The sequence below is a fragment of the Neophocaena asiaeorientalis genome, unplaced genomic scaffold, assembly GCF_003031525.2.
Source record: "Neophocaena asiaeorientalis asiaeorientalis breed wild unplaced genomic scaffold, Neophocaena_asiaeorientalis_V1.1 scaffold1418, whole genome shotgun sequence".
In the NCBI taxonomy this organism is placed as follows: domain Eukaryota; kingdom Metazoa; phylum Chordata; class Mammalia; order Artiodactyla; family Phocoenidae; genus Neophocaena; species Neophocaena asiaeorientalis.
In genome coordinates, this window is record NW_020173227.1 from 27,740 (window position 1) to 41,083 (window position 13,344).

Consider the following 13,344-nt stretch of genomic DNA (forward strand, 5'->3'; position numbering starts at 1 on the left):
TACCTCCCTCGCCTCCAGGGTTGCGGAGAGGTGGCGGATCTGTCACTTCCTTCGGATTAGTGATCTTGTCTGACCTTCATGATCCAAGCCCGTTTACCCTCATCATCTATTGGCCTTATCATAACGTATTGGATAAGACCCACATCTTCTTCCCTCCATGGCTCCTGCGCCCAGCGGATTTCCCACTACGCAAGTCCTCCTGTTATTCCCTCCTTTCATTGGTTGCTCTGCCCACTTCTCTCTCCCCGCCCTTCCCTCAGAGCAGCACTTCTACCTCTCTCCCATTGGCTTTTCATTCTGCCCATTTTCAAACACCACTCTTCTGCTCTCCACCATTGGCTAGTTTTTCGCCCCTAGCACGTAGCTCCGCCTCTCTATTGGCTCCTTCAAATTCCCATCCTTACCTGTCCGGCCAGTGTCCTACTCCTATTGGCTCACTAACCCGCCCATGAAAGGATCATGAACCCTCCTTGGCCGCCCCGCCTGTCTGTCACTCACCAGACTACATCTGATTGGAGAAGGAGGTGGGCGCACCCTGAGGGCCATAGCCTTGCTGCCCGTAGTCGCCCTGAGGTCCGTAGCCACCGCCACCGCCACCGGCGGGCTGCCCGTAGTCAGGCTGATAGCCGCCCTGGGGCCCGTAGGAGTCCTGGGGCCCGTACCCGCCGGGGCCCTGCCCGTAGCCTGCCTCGCCGTAGGCATCCCCGGGCGCCGGTTGCTTCTCGGGGGCGCCGGGAGGAGCGCGCAGGAATGGGGCGGCCCAGCCTGTCTCCTTGAACACGAACCACAGGTTGCCGACCCAGAGCACCAGGTTCAGGAAGCCAAACACCTGCGGGGAGACAAAGCTCGGCTGTTGTCCTGCGCCCATTGCCCTGGCGGCCCCGGGGAACATCGAGGCCGCTTGCGTTGGGCTTGGATTCGCGGGCGCCCGGATAGTGGTGGTTTCCGAGACCCTGACCCTCCGAGTCCCAGCGCATGAATGTCAATGTGCACAAAAATCACCTTGGTGGGGAGGGGGGCGTGGGGCGTGTTAGAATTCAGATTCCCGGGGATGTTGAGATATATCAGTATTGCATATATGTGTTTATGTATTTGCATATATACACGTTTATACATGTACAAAATATAGTAAACCTAATTTTGTAATATATAGTAAATGCTAAGCATAAATTTTTATTAAATATGTAGATATACCGCTAATGGATGCATATATACACATACATATGTATATACAAATATATGTATAAATACCCATGTATAAAGTATATAAATATACGCTTTTATATTAAAACAAATATATACATTTGTATAAATATATACAATGTAATTCAATTTGGGGACAGAAAGTAATATTTCCACTTTACAGCTGAGGAAACTGAGGTGCACAGAGGCTTAGTGGCTTAGATCTTAGATCTGTCGTAGCCAGCAATTGACAAAAAAAGAGTTGGAATCTGAGGATCTGTAACACTTGTATACGACTTACCACGTGCCAGGCCCTTTTCTAAGCACTTTGTATGTTATTAGTTCACTACTTAACTTTGGAGCAGGACCTCTTATTTTCAATTTATATGCTCAAACTGAGGCCTGAGAGGCTGAGTAACTAGTTTTCAGGTCCTAGAGCTTGCAAGTGGCAGAGCTCGGATTTGAGCTCAGTCTGACTCTGGCCAGTAGGGGGCGTCCATACGGGAACCATTTCAAGTTATTCTTTCATTTTGCATATAAGGAAACAGGTCCCAAGAGGGTACTTACTGAGTTGCCAGAGATTCTACATGACTAGGCTGAGCCTGTGATCCAGGTCTCCCAAACCTAACTGGACAGAAGGTCTCACGTTCCCCTTTTGGGGACAGTCTGTGGTGTCACAGTGGTTACAATTGCTATCTCATCCTACAAGGCTCTGTTGTTGGCATGCCTCCTCCAGGGAGCCCTCTTGGATTTCCTCTGAACTCTCCTCTCATTCTCTCTCTCCACCACTCCCCATGCCAGACTAAGTTTCCCAGCGACCCTCCCCAGCTGGCCCAGCCAGCTTCCCAGGGCTTACCACCGAGGTGTTGAGGCCAGAGGTCACAGGGTCCCTCAGCTCCTTGCATGTATTCCCCGTCTGGTGGCAGACAGGCATCCCCTTGATAATGTTCTCTGGGTCCGTGGCCATCTTCACATCTGACAGCCCCTTGGCCCAGGCCGACGAGCTAACCAGCCACATGAAGGCGAACACTGCCGTGGCCAGAAAGTCCTAGGCCGGGCAGGGGGGAGGGAGATGGCACCATGAGTGGGCTGCTTCATGCTGGGCTGTGGGGCCTCCTCAGATCACAGGCTTTCTTGGGAGGGGTGTCTCCCAGAAGAGGCTTGTCTCTCCCCTGCCTTTCCAGCTCTTGAAGCCCCCAACACCCACTTGAAGGTGGCCCTCCTAGCTTGGGCTTGTCTGTGCATGTATGTGTATGTGACAGAGGGTGTGGGAGTGTGACTGTGGCATGTGGGGTGTGTGTGTGTGTGTGTGTGTGTGTGTGTGTGTGTGTGTGTGATTCTGTGAGATGGTTGCCAGAGCTGTGGAAAGTAGTGTGTCTTTCCACTTTTATCTGAATGTGGGAATTTGTGTCATTTTGTGTCTGGGATGAGGGTGTATGAGTACAGCTGGGTAGGAATCAGTGTGTCTGTGTGGTGTGATGACAAGCATGATTGTCACAATGAACAAGATGGTTGCCAAATCTGTGGAAAGTAGTGTGTCTTTCCACTTTTATCTGAATGTGGGAATTTGTGTCATTTTGTGTCTGGGATGAGGGTGTATGAGTACAGCTGGGTAGGAATCAGTGTGTCTGTGTGGTGTGATGACAAGCATGATTGTCACAATGAACCTCTGTGTGCTGCTTTCTTTCATCTAGACTGTAGGGTTTTGTGAGAGGTGGCAAGTTTCCAGGTGTCTGGGATTCTGTGTGGGCTGTGGGTGTGTCCCTGTCACTCTGATTCGGTGTCTCTGATGCTCATAGCAGCAGCAGTAATGTGTGCGGCTGTTATCAGGGCCGCTTGCATGTGGGCCTGTCTGGGATTTGACGTGGCCTCTGAACATGGCTGTGTCCCCAAGGCTCCATGTCCCCTGGCCCCTGTATGCATACGAATGGCTGTGGGAGCTCACCAGCATGGGCCCTTTGTTGTTCTCTCGGTACTTGTTCTGCAGGAAGATGTAGGTAGCCAGAGCCCCCATGGAGTAGAGGAAGGCAAATACGGCCACGGTGACAAAGAATTCAGCCGATGAGGAGTAGTCCCCCACGAGGAAGATATTTTTAGGGTCCCCTTGGCAGGTGGGTGCCTCAAAGTACACTTGGTACAGCCTGTGGAGAGAGGTGGGCAGGTGTGGCCCAGGCCCTAAGAACTCCCTCCCCTCCCCCCTGCCCAGTCATGGGTCTCCCCCAGATTCTGACAAGGTCCCAGGAAGAGGAGGAAATAACCATTCACGAGCACCTACTGTGTACCAGTCACATTTCATTGATTGCTGAGAGCATGCTGGTGAAATAGGTATTACTCAGCCCTCACTCCAACCTAGGTACTTTGGCCCCTTGGTTATTCATAGAACATACCAGGCACCCTCTCACCCTAGGATTTTTGCACTGGAATGCTCTTCTCCTTCAAGCTTTGCTCCACTGGTCACCTTCTCAGTGAGGTCTTCCCTGATCTATTTAATTAAATCTAACCATTCCCTCCCAGCACTCCTTAGCCCCCTTCTTTGCTCCATTTTCTCTGTAGCTGTGATACCCCATCTGACATACCATGTATTTTACTTTTTTCCTTGTTTTTTGTTGTAACTGCAAGAGGGCAGGGCTTTTTCCTTTGTTTTGTTCAGTGGTGTACCCTTAAGGCCTGGAACAGTGCTGCCACATAGTAGGCGCTCAATAAATGTTTATTAAATAAAGTATATGGAGGCAGAAACAGAGGCTCCGAGAAATGCATTAACTTGCCTAAAGTCACACAGCTTGTATAGGAATGACAGAGTTGGAATCTGAACCTTGTGTTTTTCCCCCTACGTCATGTTGACTCTTCTCCCCACCTCACTTCAGGTCCCCAAGAGAAAAACAAATGTGTACATAGCAGAGGAGAGCCCAGGGACTATAAAATAGGAGGAGACAGACAGAAAGACAGGAGGGTAGAAGGGATGCTGGAACAGGATTCGTGTATGTGAGGTGTGGGCGGGGGTGGGGGGGAGCTGTAGACTGGGAAGGCTTGTGAGGCTAAGGCCTTTCCTATGGTGTGATGGAAGAGGGGTCATAAGGAGGAACGTGTGTGGAGAGAAAGAGCAGGGTGAAGTCCCAGAGATCTGGCCTCAGGTTGGGGGGCAGGATCCAAATGGTGTCAGTGCCCTTGTATAGCAAAGGCCCTAAGGGAAGGGCTTACACTTATTGATCACCTCTAAGCATTTTACATAATTTCTTCACTTAATGACCCTCCCCCAGAAATCTCTAAAGCAGGCATTATTATACCTGTTTTACAGATGAACAAACCGAAGCTCTGCAAGGCTAAGTTACTTGCAGAGGGCTGCATGGCTGCTAAATGATGGAGCTAGGAGTTGGATCTGGGTTTAAGTTTCTGGGTTTCTAGGGGGAATGAGGGATCTTTGGGGGGGATTATTGGGGCAGTGGCAGGGTTGGTCGGGGGACACAGGGCAAAGATTTTTTTCCCCTGGGAGGCTTGGGGGTGAAGGGCAGATCCTCAGCACCCGAGGCCCTAGACATGGGAGGAGTTGGGGTGTCCACAGATTTTTCTGGTCTTCTAGATCCCCAAAGGGCCTGCTCTCAGCAGTATCCCATGCTGCAGTTCCCACTCCTTCCCCAAACTCTCTTGGCTTCTGTGAACTGGTGGATCCCTGGTTGTCATCCCCCGCTTCCCCAGCCTCTCAGACCACGCCTCCCTGGTGCCCCCTTTTCTTTTGATTATTGCTCAGGCCCTGCGCTGGCCTATCTTCTCTTCAGTCTTGCCTCTCACCCTGGGTGATCCCCTGAGCCTATATTTACCCTTAGTGCTCAAAAATCCCTAATTTCCAACTCAATCCCTGATCTCTTTCCTGAGTCCTTTAAACTTATTTATTTTCCTTATTTTAATAAACACTTATGGAGCGCTTCTTGTGTGCCTGGCATTATGCTAAGCATTTTACAAGTATTAATTCATTTAATATTTATCATATCCCTGTAAGGTGGGTATTATTATCCCCTTTCACAGATGAAGAAATGGAGACCCAGAGCAGTTATGTGATTTGTCCTAGTAGTGGAGGAGCCTCAGGAGCCTCTATTGAAATTGTGTCTGTGGGTCTCTGTCTTCCCATTCCTAGGAGGTAAGCCTCTCCATGAGTGCAGCAACCTTGCCTGCTTGTGCTCACTCTTGTGTACCTAGCACCCGGCACACGGTATGAGCTCAATAACTCTCAGAACTGTTTAATTTGGCTTAATCCTTCCCCATGGCTAAGCAGCACCCCCTCATTATTCTTTATCATAAAACCCTGCATGAAGATGCCCTCCTTGGATTTCTCCCAATCTGCAATTATCCTCTTTAGTCATTTGTTTATTTGTTATAATGTTGGCTCCATGAGGGTAGGGAGCTTGGTCTGTTTTGTTCACTGTTATATCCCCAGCACTTTCAGCAGTACCTGACATACAATAGGTTCTCAAAAACTGTGTATGGGATGAACAAATGGGAATTAAATAATAATATTGGCTAACATTAATTGAGCACCTACTGCCTTAAGGATATACATATGTGTGCATATATATATATATATAAAATTTTGAATCTTGTTTATTGCCAGTCTCCTGCCCCTCCTCTTCACTAGAACACAGCCAGAGGGCAACAGCCTATGCCTGTCTTGGTCACCACGTGTCCTAGATGTCCAGAGGAGTGCCAGGCACAAGGTAGGTGCTCAGTGCATGCGCAGTGATCTGAGTGGGTGTGGTCTCCCGAGGTTGGGGCTGGGCAGGAGCCGCTGGGGAGGAGGTGTTGGCTGGTCCCACCCCCCACCCCCATCCCAGGTCTGTCAGGATCCCAGGGGTGGGCTAGTGTGGGGGCACACCTGAAGGGGTACTCGAATTCGACCTCGATGTTGAGGTCACTCTTGGTCTTGTTGGCACAGTCCACACTCAGCTGGAGCTCCCCACTGTAACTGCCGCATGTGGCAAAGGCGAAGATGGCAAAGACCTTGGGCAGCAGGGATGGGGATGGCCACGGTGAGCCTGTGTGCACGTGGGATGGGGCTGCCCTCCTCTGGACAGATGGGGCCCAGCATAGGCAGCAGCAGATGGATTGGTCCCCACCCCCACCCCCTAATCAGGGCTCAGCGAGGCCCAAGGACAAGCTGATTAGAGGGGTGTGGCTATCTCTTCCAGTCTTTCTCCCAGTGTCTCTCTTGGCTTCTACCTCTCAATAATGCTCTGGTTCCCCTTATTCTGTCTGTCTATTTCTGTCTCTGTCTTTGTCTCCCTGTATTCTGCCTGTCTCTGTTCTCTGTGTCTCTTTCCCTCGGTATCTCTCTGTCTCTGTTTCTCAATATGTCTTTGTCTTTCTCAGATGTCTCTGTCTCTCTGTATCTCTGTTTCTCTCTCTGCCTCTCTAGTATCTATGTGTGTCTCTTTCTGCTTCTTCTCTCTCTCTCTCTGAATGTTTGTGTGTGTGTGTGTGTGTGTGAGTGTGTGTGTGTGTGTGTGTGTGTGTGTGTGTGTGTGTGTGTGTTTCTCTTTTTTTTTCTCTAGTGTGTGTGTGTGTGTGTGAGTGTGTGTGTGTGTGTGTGTGTGTGTGTGTGTGTGTGTGTGTCTTTCTGTTTCTTGGTCTGTCTGTTTCTATCTCCCTGCTCTGTCTCTGACGTTATCTCTACGGTGCTCTCTCTGTCTCCCTCCTGCCTCTCCTTCTGTTTATCGGTTTCTCCTTTTCTCTTTTCCCGGAGGGTCTCTTCTTCTCCCTCTGTCTCTTTCTCTCCCCCACCGCATTTCTCTTCCTCTCTTCCTGTGTCTGTTTCTCTTTGCACCTCTGTTCTCTGTGCATCTTTCTCTGTCTCCCTTTTCTTTGTCTCTTTCTGTTTGTTTCTCTCCCATCTCCATATCACTTTTTTCCTGGTATTTCCATCTCTGTCTCCATCATTCCCAATCTCCCATTCTCTCTGTCTCCTTCACTGTCTCTGGGTCTCTCCCTGCAGCAACCAGCTTCAGTCTCCACCTCCCCTGCCCCTCTCTCCCCTCAGGAGAGGAAGTAGGACGTCGCAATCTTCCACTTAGGGACAAGGCCACCAGGCAATGACCCCTGGGGATAAGGCATGTGATCTCTGGGAGGGAGTGACATTTGGAGAGGCGGTGAAAAGGAGAAAGTGACACTTTGGGGAAGGTGTGAGCTCAGGGTCTCTGAGAGAAGGTCCCCGGGGTTCAGGGCTGGTGGGGACGTCTGGGGAGATGGTGAGATAGATGGCAGAGGGCGTCAGGGGTGAGTAAGATGGGGATGGAGTCAGGACTAGTTAGGGAAGGGGAGAAGGTCTGAAAAGGTAAAGGTGAGTCAGATGGTGAAGGGGATCGGGTGGAGAGAGTGAGGAAGGAGTTGGGGTTCATTAGGGTGGGGGAAGGGGTCTTGGATGGTGAAGGTGAGTCATAACAGGGAGGGAGTCGGGTTTGCTAGCATGAGGGAGGGATCTGCAGCGGTAAAGGTGAGTCAGATGACGGTGGTGGGGTGTCTGAGGTGATGAGGATGGGGAGGGGTTAGTCCTGGTTAGAGATGGGCGAGGTTCTGAGGTGGTGAAGAAGAGTTCGATGGCAGAGAGGGTCTGGACTGATTTGATTAAGGTGGAGGAGGGCTAGGACATGGCTTCACTGCATATGTGCTGGGGGAAGGGGGACTAGGGGTTTGGGAGAAGCGAAACTGATCGTCCCCCTTGGTCTGCTCTGGGGGAAGAGGTGGTCGTCTACCAGGGTACCATCTCTGTTTGGAAGGGGCAGGTGTCAGCCCTCCCCTTCACCCCCGCCCCCACGCCTTCTGTCGCTCTATTTCCTAGCTCATCTGCAGCACCCCCCATCTTCCTTCTACTCTCCCCTCCCCTCCCTCCTTGCCTATACCCTGGCTCCAAGACCCCTCTTCCTTCCCGGTCGCCCGTAAGGAACTGGTTTCTGGCGGCCCCCGCTGCGGCAGTGAGGACGGCCCTCGCTGCGGCAAAGGGCGCACTCCTTCTTTTCTCCACCTCCCCTTTCCTCCCCTCGCCTGCCGCAGACCCCAGCCCCAGCGCCGGGGACCGGGTGTCCGCTGCTAGGATTCTGGCCACCACCTCTTAGAGTCGGCGGATTCGCAGCGACCCCGGCGAGGAGGCCGGCCAGCGGCGGGCTCTGTCCGCGGTGCTGGAACGCGTACCTGATTCACCACGTCCATGTCGGCCAGCAGCAGCATCAGCAATGCGGGGGGCGGGAGGCGCCTGCTAGCAAGGGCGGGCGCGGGGCGCGGCGGGGGCGGTGCGCGATCGTCGGAACAGCCCAGGGGGCCGCAGCTCCGCCCCTCGCGCCCCCGCCTCGCTCGCCGCGCGCGCCTGCGCACAGCGGCCGTGTCTAAACGTCGCAGGCAGCCATTCCAGTCCAGAGGCTGCAGAGGCTGGAACCGTGAAAATGCTTTCAGAAGGTCGTTATCTCTGAAAACACAGCTAGAGATCTGGGGAGGTGGGCCGTTGGGTCCTACAGTAGGACAATTTGCCAGGCCGTTTGCTGAACTGTTGAATGTGTTCACTTATTTAAGCCTTAGAACATCCCTACGTGGTAGGGACTCTTCGCCCCATTTTTACTGGTGAGGAAAATTAGTCCCCAGAGAGGTTAAGCGACTTATACAAGGTCGCCCAGCTAGTTATTGGCATTGCCCAAAGTCCCTGCAATTTAAACATGGTTCAGGGTCTTGAGGGTTTCTTCTCATCTGCATTTTAAGCACTTAAAAAAAAAACCCTCCCCCTCCAACCATTTCCCCTATTTCGCTCTTCCTTAGTCAAAGTGTTGCCTACTCCAACTCTCAACTTTTTACATCCTGTTTATTCCTTAGTCCTCTCTTAGTTGGACTATGCCTCCTTCATGCTACTAAAACTAGGCCCACCAAGGTCAATGGCAATTGCCATGTGGCAAAATCCAATGGATAAATACAGCTGGAATTTAAGATGCTCAACCTCACTCATACTAAAAGAAATGCCTATAAAAGCTACTAAGACACTGTTTTTCATCTTTGAGGGTGGTGAATATAAAAGGTTTGATAACGCTCAGTATTAGCAGTTGGCCAGAAACAAGTATTCTCATACATTGCCAGTGGAAGTTAAATTGGTATAACTTCTGTAGAGGGTAATTTGGCAAAATGTAGCAGACTAATAAGTCCATATATGTGGCTCAGCGTTTACACTTCTAGGAATTTGTCTTACAGAGAGATTCAAACGTGTGCTAAAAGAAGTATGTATAAGATAATACACTGCAGCACTGTTTATAAAGTGTGGACACTCCCCAAATGCTCATTACTGCTGGCCTGTTTAAAGAAACTCAGGTAGAGCCGCAAAATGGAGTACTATGTAGCTGTCATTACTAATAATACGGAGCTGTGTAATGATAGCCAAGATACTTAGTTAAGTAAGAAATGCAAGGTACCAAATTATGTGGGAATTGTGTACAAAGAGAAGGGAAGCATTATATCAATTATAGAGAGAACAGCTAACATTTTAAATTGTGGCTGTTCTGTGAGCTTCCCATATATCACTCATTTAAATCCTCACAACAGGGACTTCCCTGGTGGCAGAGTGGTTAAGAATCCACCCGCCAAAGCAGAGGACACGGGTTCGATCCCTGGTCTGGGAAGATCCCACATGCCACAGAGCAAGTAAGCCCATGAGCCACAACTACTAAGCCCATGTGCCACAACTACTGAAGCCCGTGCGCCTACAGCCTGTGCTCCTCAACAAGAGAAGACACCACAATGAAAAGCCCGTGCACTACAATGAAGAGTAGCCCCCGCTCTCCGCAACTAGAGAAAGCCCGCGTGCAGCAACGGAGACCCAATACAGCCATCACTCACTCAATCAATCAATCCTCACAACAGCCCTATGAGTCAGGTACTACTACTATCCTCATTTTATAGCTGACTAAACTAAGGTGCAGAGAGCTGAAGGAATTTTCCTAAGGTCACACAGTTGGTAGGTGGTAGAACTAAGATTTGAACAGGTGGTAAGTGGTGGAACTAGGATTTGAACCCAGGAAGTTTGGCTCCAGCACCTGTTACTCTTAGCCACTGTGCTAACTTATCAGTACGGCATCCTATAACTATATAAAAGATATCTGATACAACGGGTTGCCTCCAGAGAGAAGGGACACTTTCACTTTACACCCCTTTGTACTTTTGAACTTTGAACCATCTGAATGTATACCTATGTTTTTTTGTTTTTTAAACAAACACACTCACACTCAAATTCACACAAATATGGAATATGTAATGGGTACTTCAGTTATTGCCTTTTCAGGGGAAGAGCATGGGTTTTGGCATTCAATTGCTTGAATTTGAATCTCACCTCTGATATTTGTTCCTGTATGACTTTGGACAGGTAAAATAATTTAAAATGGTACTTAGAGGATTGTTGCACTGATTAAACAAGATAGTCACTGTAATGCACTTAGCACAGGGCCCAATAAATAGTTCGCTTTACCTTCCACACATCTCTGGAATCTACTCACTTCTCACCATCTCCTCTGCCACCTCCCCTGGCTAAGGCGACCATCGTTCCTGCCAAATTTAGCATCCCCAGTCTCTTCCTCCTCCCATCTGTTTTCAGCACACCCGTCAGAGCATCTATTTAAAATGCAAAGTTAACTATGTCACTCCCCTGCTCAAATCCCTCCCATGGCTCCCCACTGCTTTCAGGAAAAATCCCAGGGGTTGGGGACTGGCATTCAAGGGTCTGCATCATCTGCCCTCAGGTGGCTTATCCCACCTCCTCCCTCAGCAATCGCCCTTCACTCTCTTTACCCTGCCCATGACTTACTTTCCCACAATACACCGGCCCAACCACTCCAAGCCTTTGTTTCCAGACCTAGTGCAATTCTATATTCTGAGTTCTAGCCTCCAATTTTGGCTTCCCTCAAATTTCAGTCCTGGTTCCATTGACACAAATTAGACAAATGAGAAACCCCTGCTCTGAGAGCTGGGAGGAGACCCTCGGTCAGACCCTCCCCAGGGGTGGCCGCATCCGGTGTCACTTCTAACACCACCTCCGATTCCTTTGGAGTGAGGATGACTACCACTTTGGACAACCGCCGTCACATGTCTAAGCCAGCTCAGTTTGTGCTGAGGGAAACCCAGAACAGTGCCTGGCACAAAATAAATGCCCGATAAACCTTCACTGAATGAATGAGACGCCAAAGGTTGGGCAATGACTAAAAGTAGGGCAAGAAACAGAGAGGATCTCTGGGATCTGGGAGTGGGGTACTATTAGCTAGTCTCAGGAGAGCCAGGTAAGCCCTGAGTGGGTTGCCCCAGGCTAGGAGCCTCGCCCTTTTCTGTCACCCATGTCTTTTACGAATGAATTTAAATTTCCTTTTTCTCATTTATTTATTTTTTCTGGCCACACCTGGAGGCATGCGGGATCTTAGTTCCCCCGACCAGGGATGGAACGGTGCCCCCCTGCAGTGGATGCATGGAGTCTTAACCACTGGACCACCAGGGAAGTCCTAGATTCCTTTTTTCACAAGCAGAAGGGGGGAGGTGGGGGTGATCGCAATTTAGCCTCCCTTCCTCGTGCTGTCAGAGGACCCCTCTGCCTAAGATACATCACATGCCAGGCTAGTTCTAACCTCCAGGCCTTTCTACTGGCAGGACTCTCCTGGACGTTTCCTTATCCTTTCCTTTCCATCCATCTGTCCTGCCCCAGTCTGATCTGCCTGACCCCTTGTGGAATCTCTGACTTTCCCCCGCCCCTCATCCGAGCCCTCACACATCCTCACTCTCTCCACTTTCCTCCATCTGTCCAGAAACCTCCCTTCCCCCACCACCTCCACTCTGTCTCCAGCTTTTTTTGGCTGCTGCCTCTTCCGCCTCCCCTCCTCCTCCTTCCTTCCCTGACGCTGAATAATCAGGCCCGGCTGTCCTGGTTTCTGGAAATACCCGCGTGTGGGCAGTGGCTCAGGGCTGAAACAGGGGATGGATAGATGAGGACCGCTGGGCAGCCCCAGGCCTCCAGTGCAAAGACACCAAAATCCAGGGGTGTGGTCCATGCCGGTCTCCTTCTGAGGAAGGGAGGGCAGGAGGTTTATTGAGCAGTGGGGGAGGGATGGGAATTCAGAGGGCATGGACGCAGGCCATCTCGTCTCCCAGGTCCTCCTCATCAAAGCGGGAGAGGATGGACTCCTCGTCACTATAAAGTGAGCTGGTCCCCTGTGCCAGCAGGTCACTGGCGGCACTGTCCATCTCGTCCAGTGTCAGGCGACATGCATCTGCAATCTCCCGCTTGGCCAGGGCCACGAAGCGCGGGTCTCGGGCAAACAGGCCCAGGCCCTCGGAGATGAGCACCTGGGGGCACAGATGGGATCAGTGTTGACAGAGGGCACAGCATGGAGTCGAAGCAGTGTGCACAGAGGGGTTGGTGTGGATGAGTGATGAACCCGTGAGGGCACGCAGGGAAGTCAGTGGGGGACGGTGGGGCACACATCTTGCTGAGCAGAAGTCACAGAGCAAAGGGATAGCTACATACACAACACAGAGACTGGGGACCCTCCTCCTCAAGCTCCCACCTTCTCCCCTTCTCTCCCATCCCTCCGGCCCCCTCCCCTTCTGGACTCACAGCCTCCACCAGGCTGTCAGCACTGCCCCTTTTGCCATAGGTGGGGTCTGAGTGGGTTCCAGGCACGTGCAGACAGGTGAAGGTACGCAGTGGACTGCTGGATTTGCCGAGGTATCCGTCCCCTGCTGCACCCTCCTCCACCAACAACAGTGGGGCATATAGGAGCCGGCCCCGCTGAGGAGGGGTTGCCCAGGAACCCTGGACCAGAATAAACATCAGGAGCATAGTGGTTGATGGGTAGGGCATGAGGATCTAGGAATCACTCCTGTGCCTACCTCTTACCCCCCAAACACAACTGGAGTCAAATTGAATGGGTATACATCAGCCTTGGGTTTATTTCAGAGCATAGAAGGCCTGGGTTTAAATCTCAGCTTTGCCACTTACTAGATGTGAGATCTTGAGTGAGCCTCTCTGGGCCTCAGTTTCCTCATCTGTACACTGGGGCTAGTAACAGTACCCACCTCACAGGCACAGTGAGGACTGTGTGAATTCACACGTGCCCCCTTCTTCAGAAGGGCCTGATATGTAGTGTGTTTGATAAATCCAGCCTAGCC

At 51.0% G+C, this 13,344-nt stretch overlaps 2 protein-coding genes across 2 annotated transcripts in view; both read right to left on the minus strand.

Moving 5' to 3' along the window:
* Window positions 1–10,732, minus strand: part of SYP (synaptophysin) — a 12,930-nt gene extending 2,198 nt beyond the window's left edge. The window contains exons 1-6 of the mRNA XM_024745230.1: window positions 10,689–10,732; window positions 8,356–8,626; window positions 6,047–6,237; window positions 3,128–3,323; window positions 2,039–2,230; window positions 499–829 (exon numbers count right to left, since the gene is read on the minus strand). Of these exons, the coding sequence (XP_024600998.1) occupies window positions 503–829; window positions 2,039–2,230; window positions 3,128–3,323; window positions 6,047–6,237; window positions 8,356–8,626; window positions 10,689–10,732 (1,221 nt within the window). The 3' untranslated portion in view covers window positions 499–502. The remainder of the gene's footprint in view (window positions 1–498; window positions 830–2,038; window positions 2,231–3,127; window positions 3,324–6,046; window positions 6,238–8,355; window positions 8,627–10,688) is intronic.
* Window positions 10,733–12,288: 1,556 nt separating this feature from the next.
* CACNA1F (calcium voltage-gated channel subunit alpha1 F) overlaps window positions 12,289–13,344 on the minus strand; it is a 22,830-nt gene continuing 21,774 nt past the window's right edge. The window contains exons 45-46 of the mRNA XM_024745231.1: window positions 12,791–12,988; window positions 12,289–12,519 (exon numbers count right to left, since the gene is read on the minus strand). Coding sequence (XP_024600999.1) covers window positions 12,289–12,519; window positions 12,791–12,988 — 429 coding nt within the window. The remainder of the gene's footprint in view (window positions 12,520–12,790; window positions 12,989–13,344) is intronic.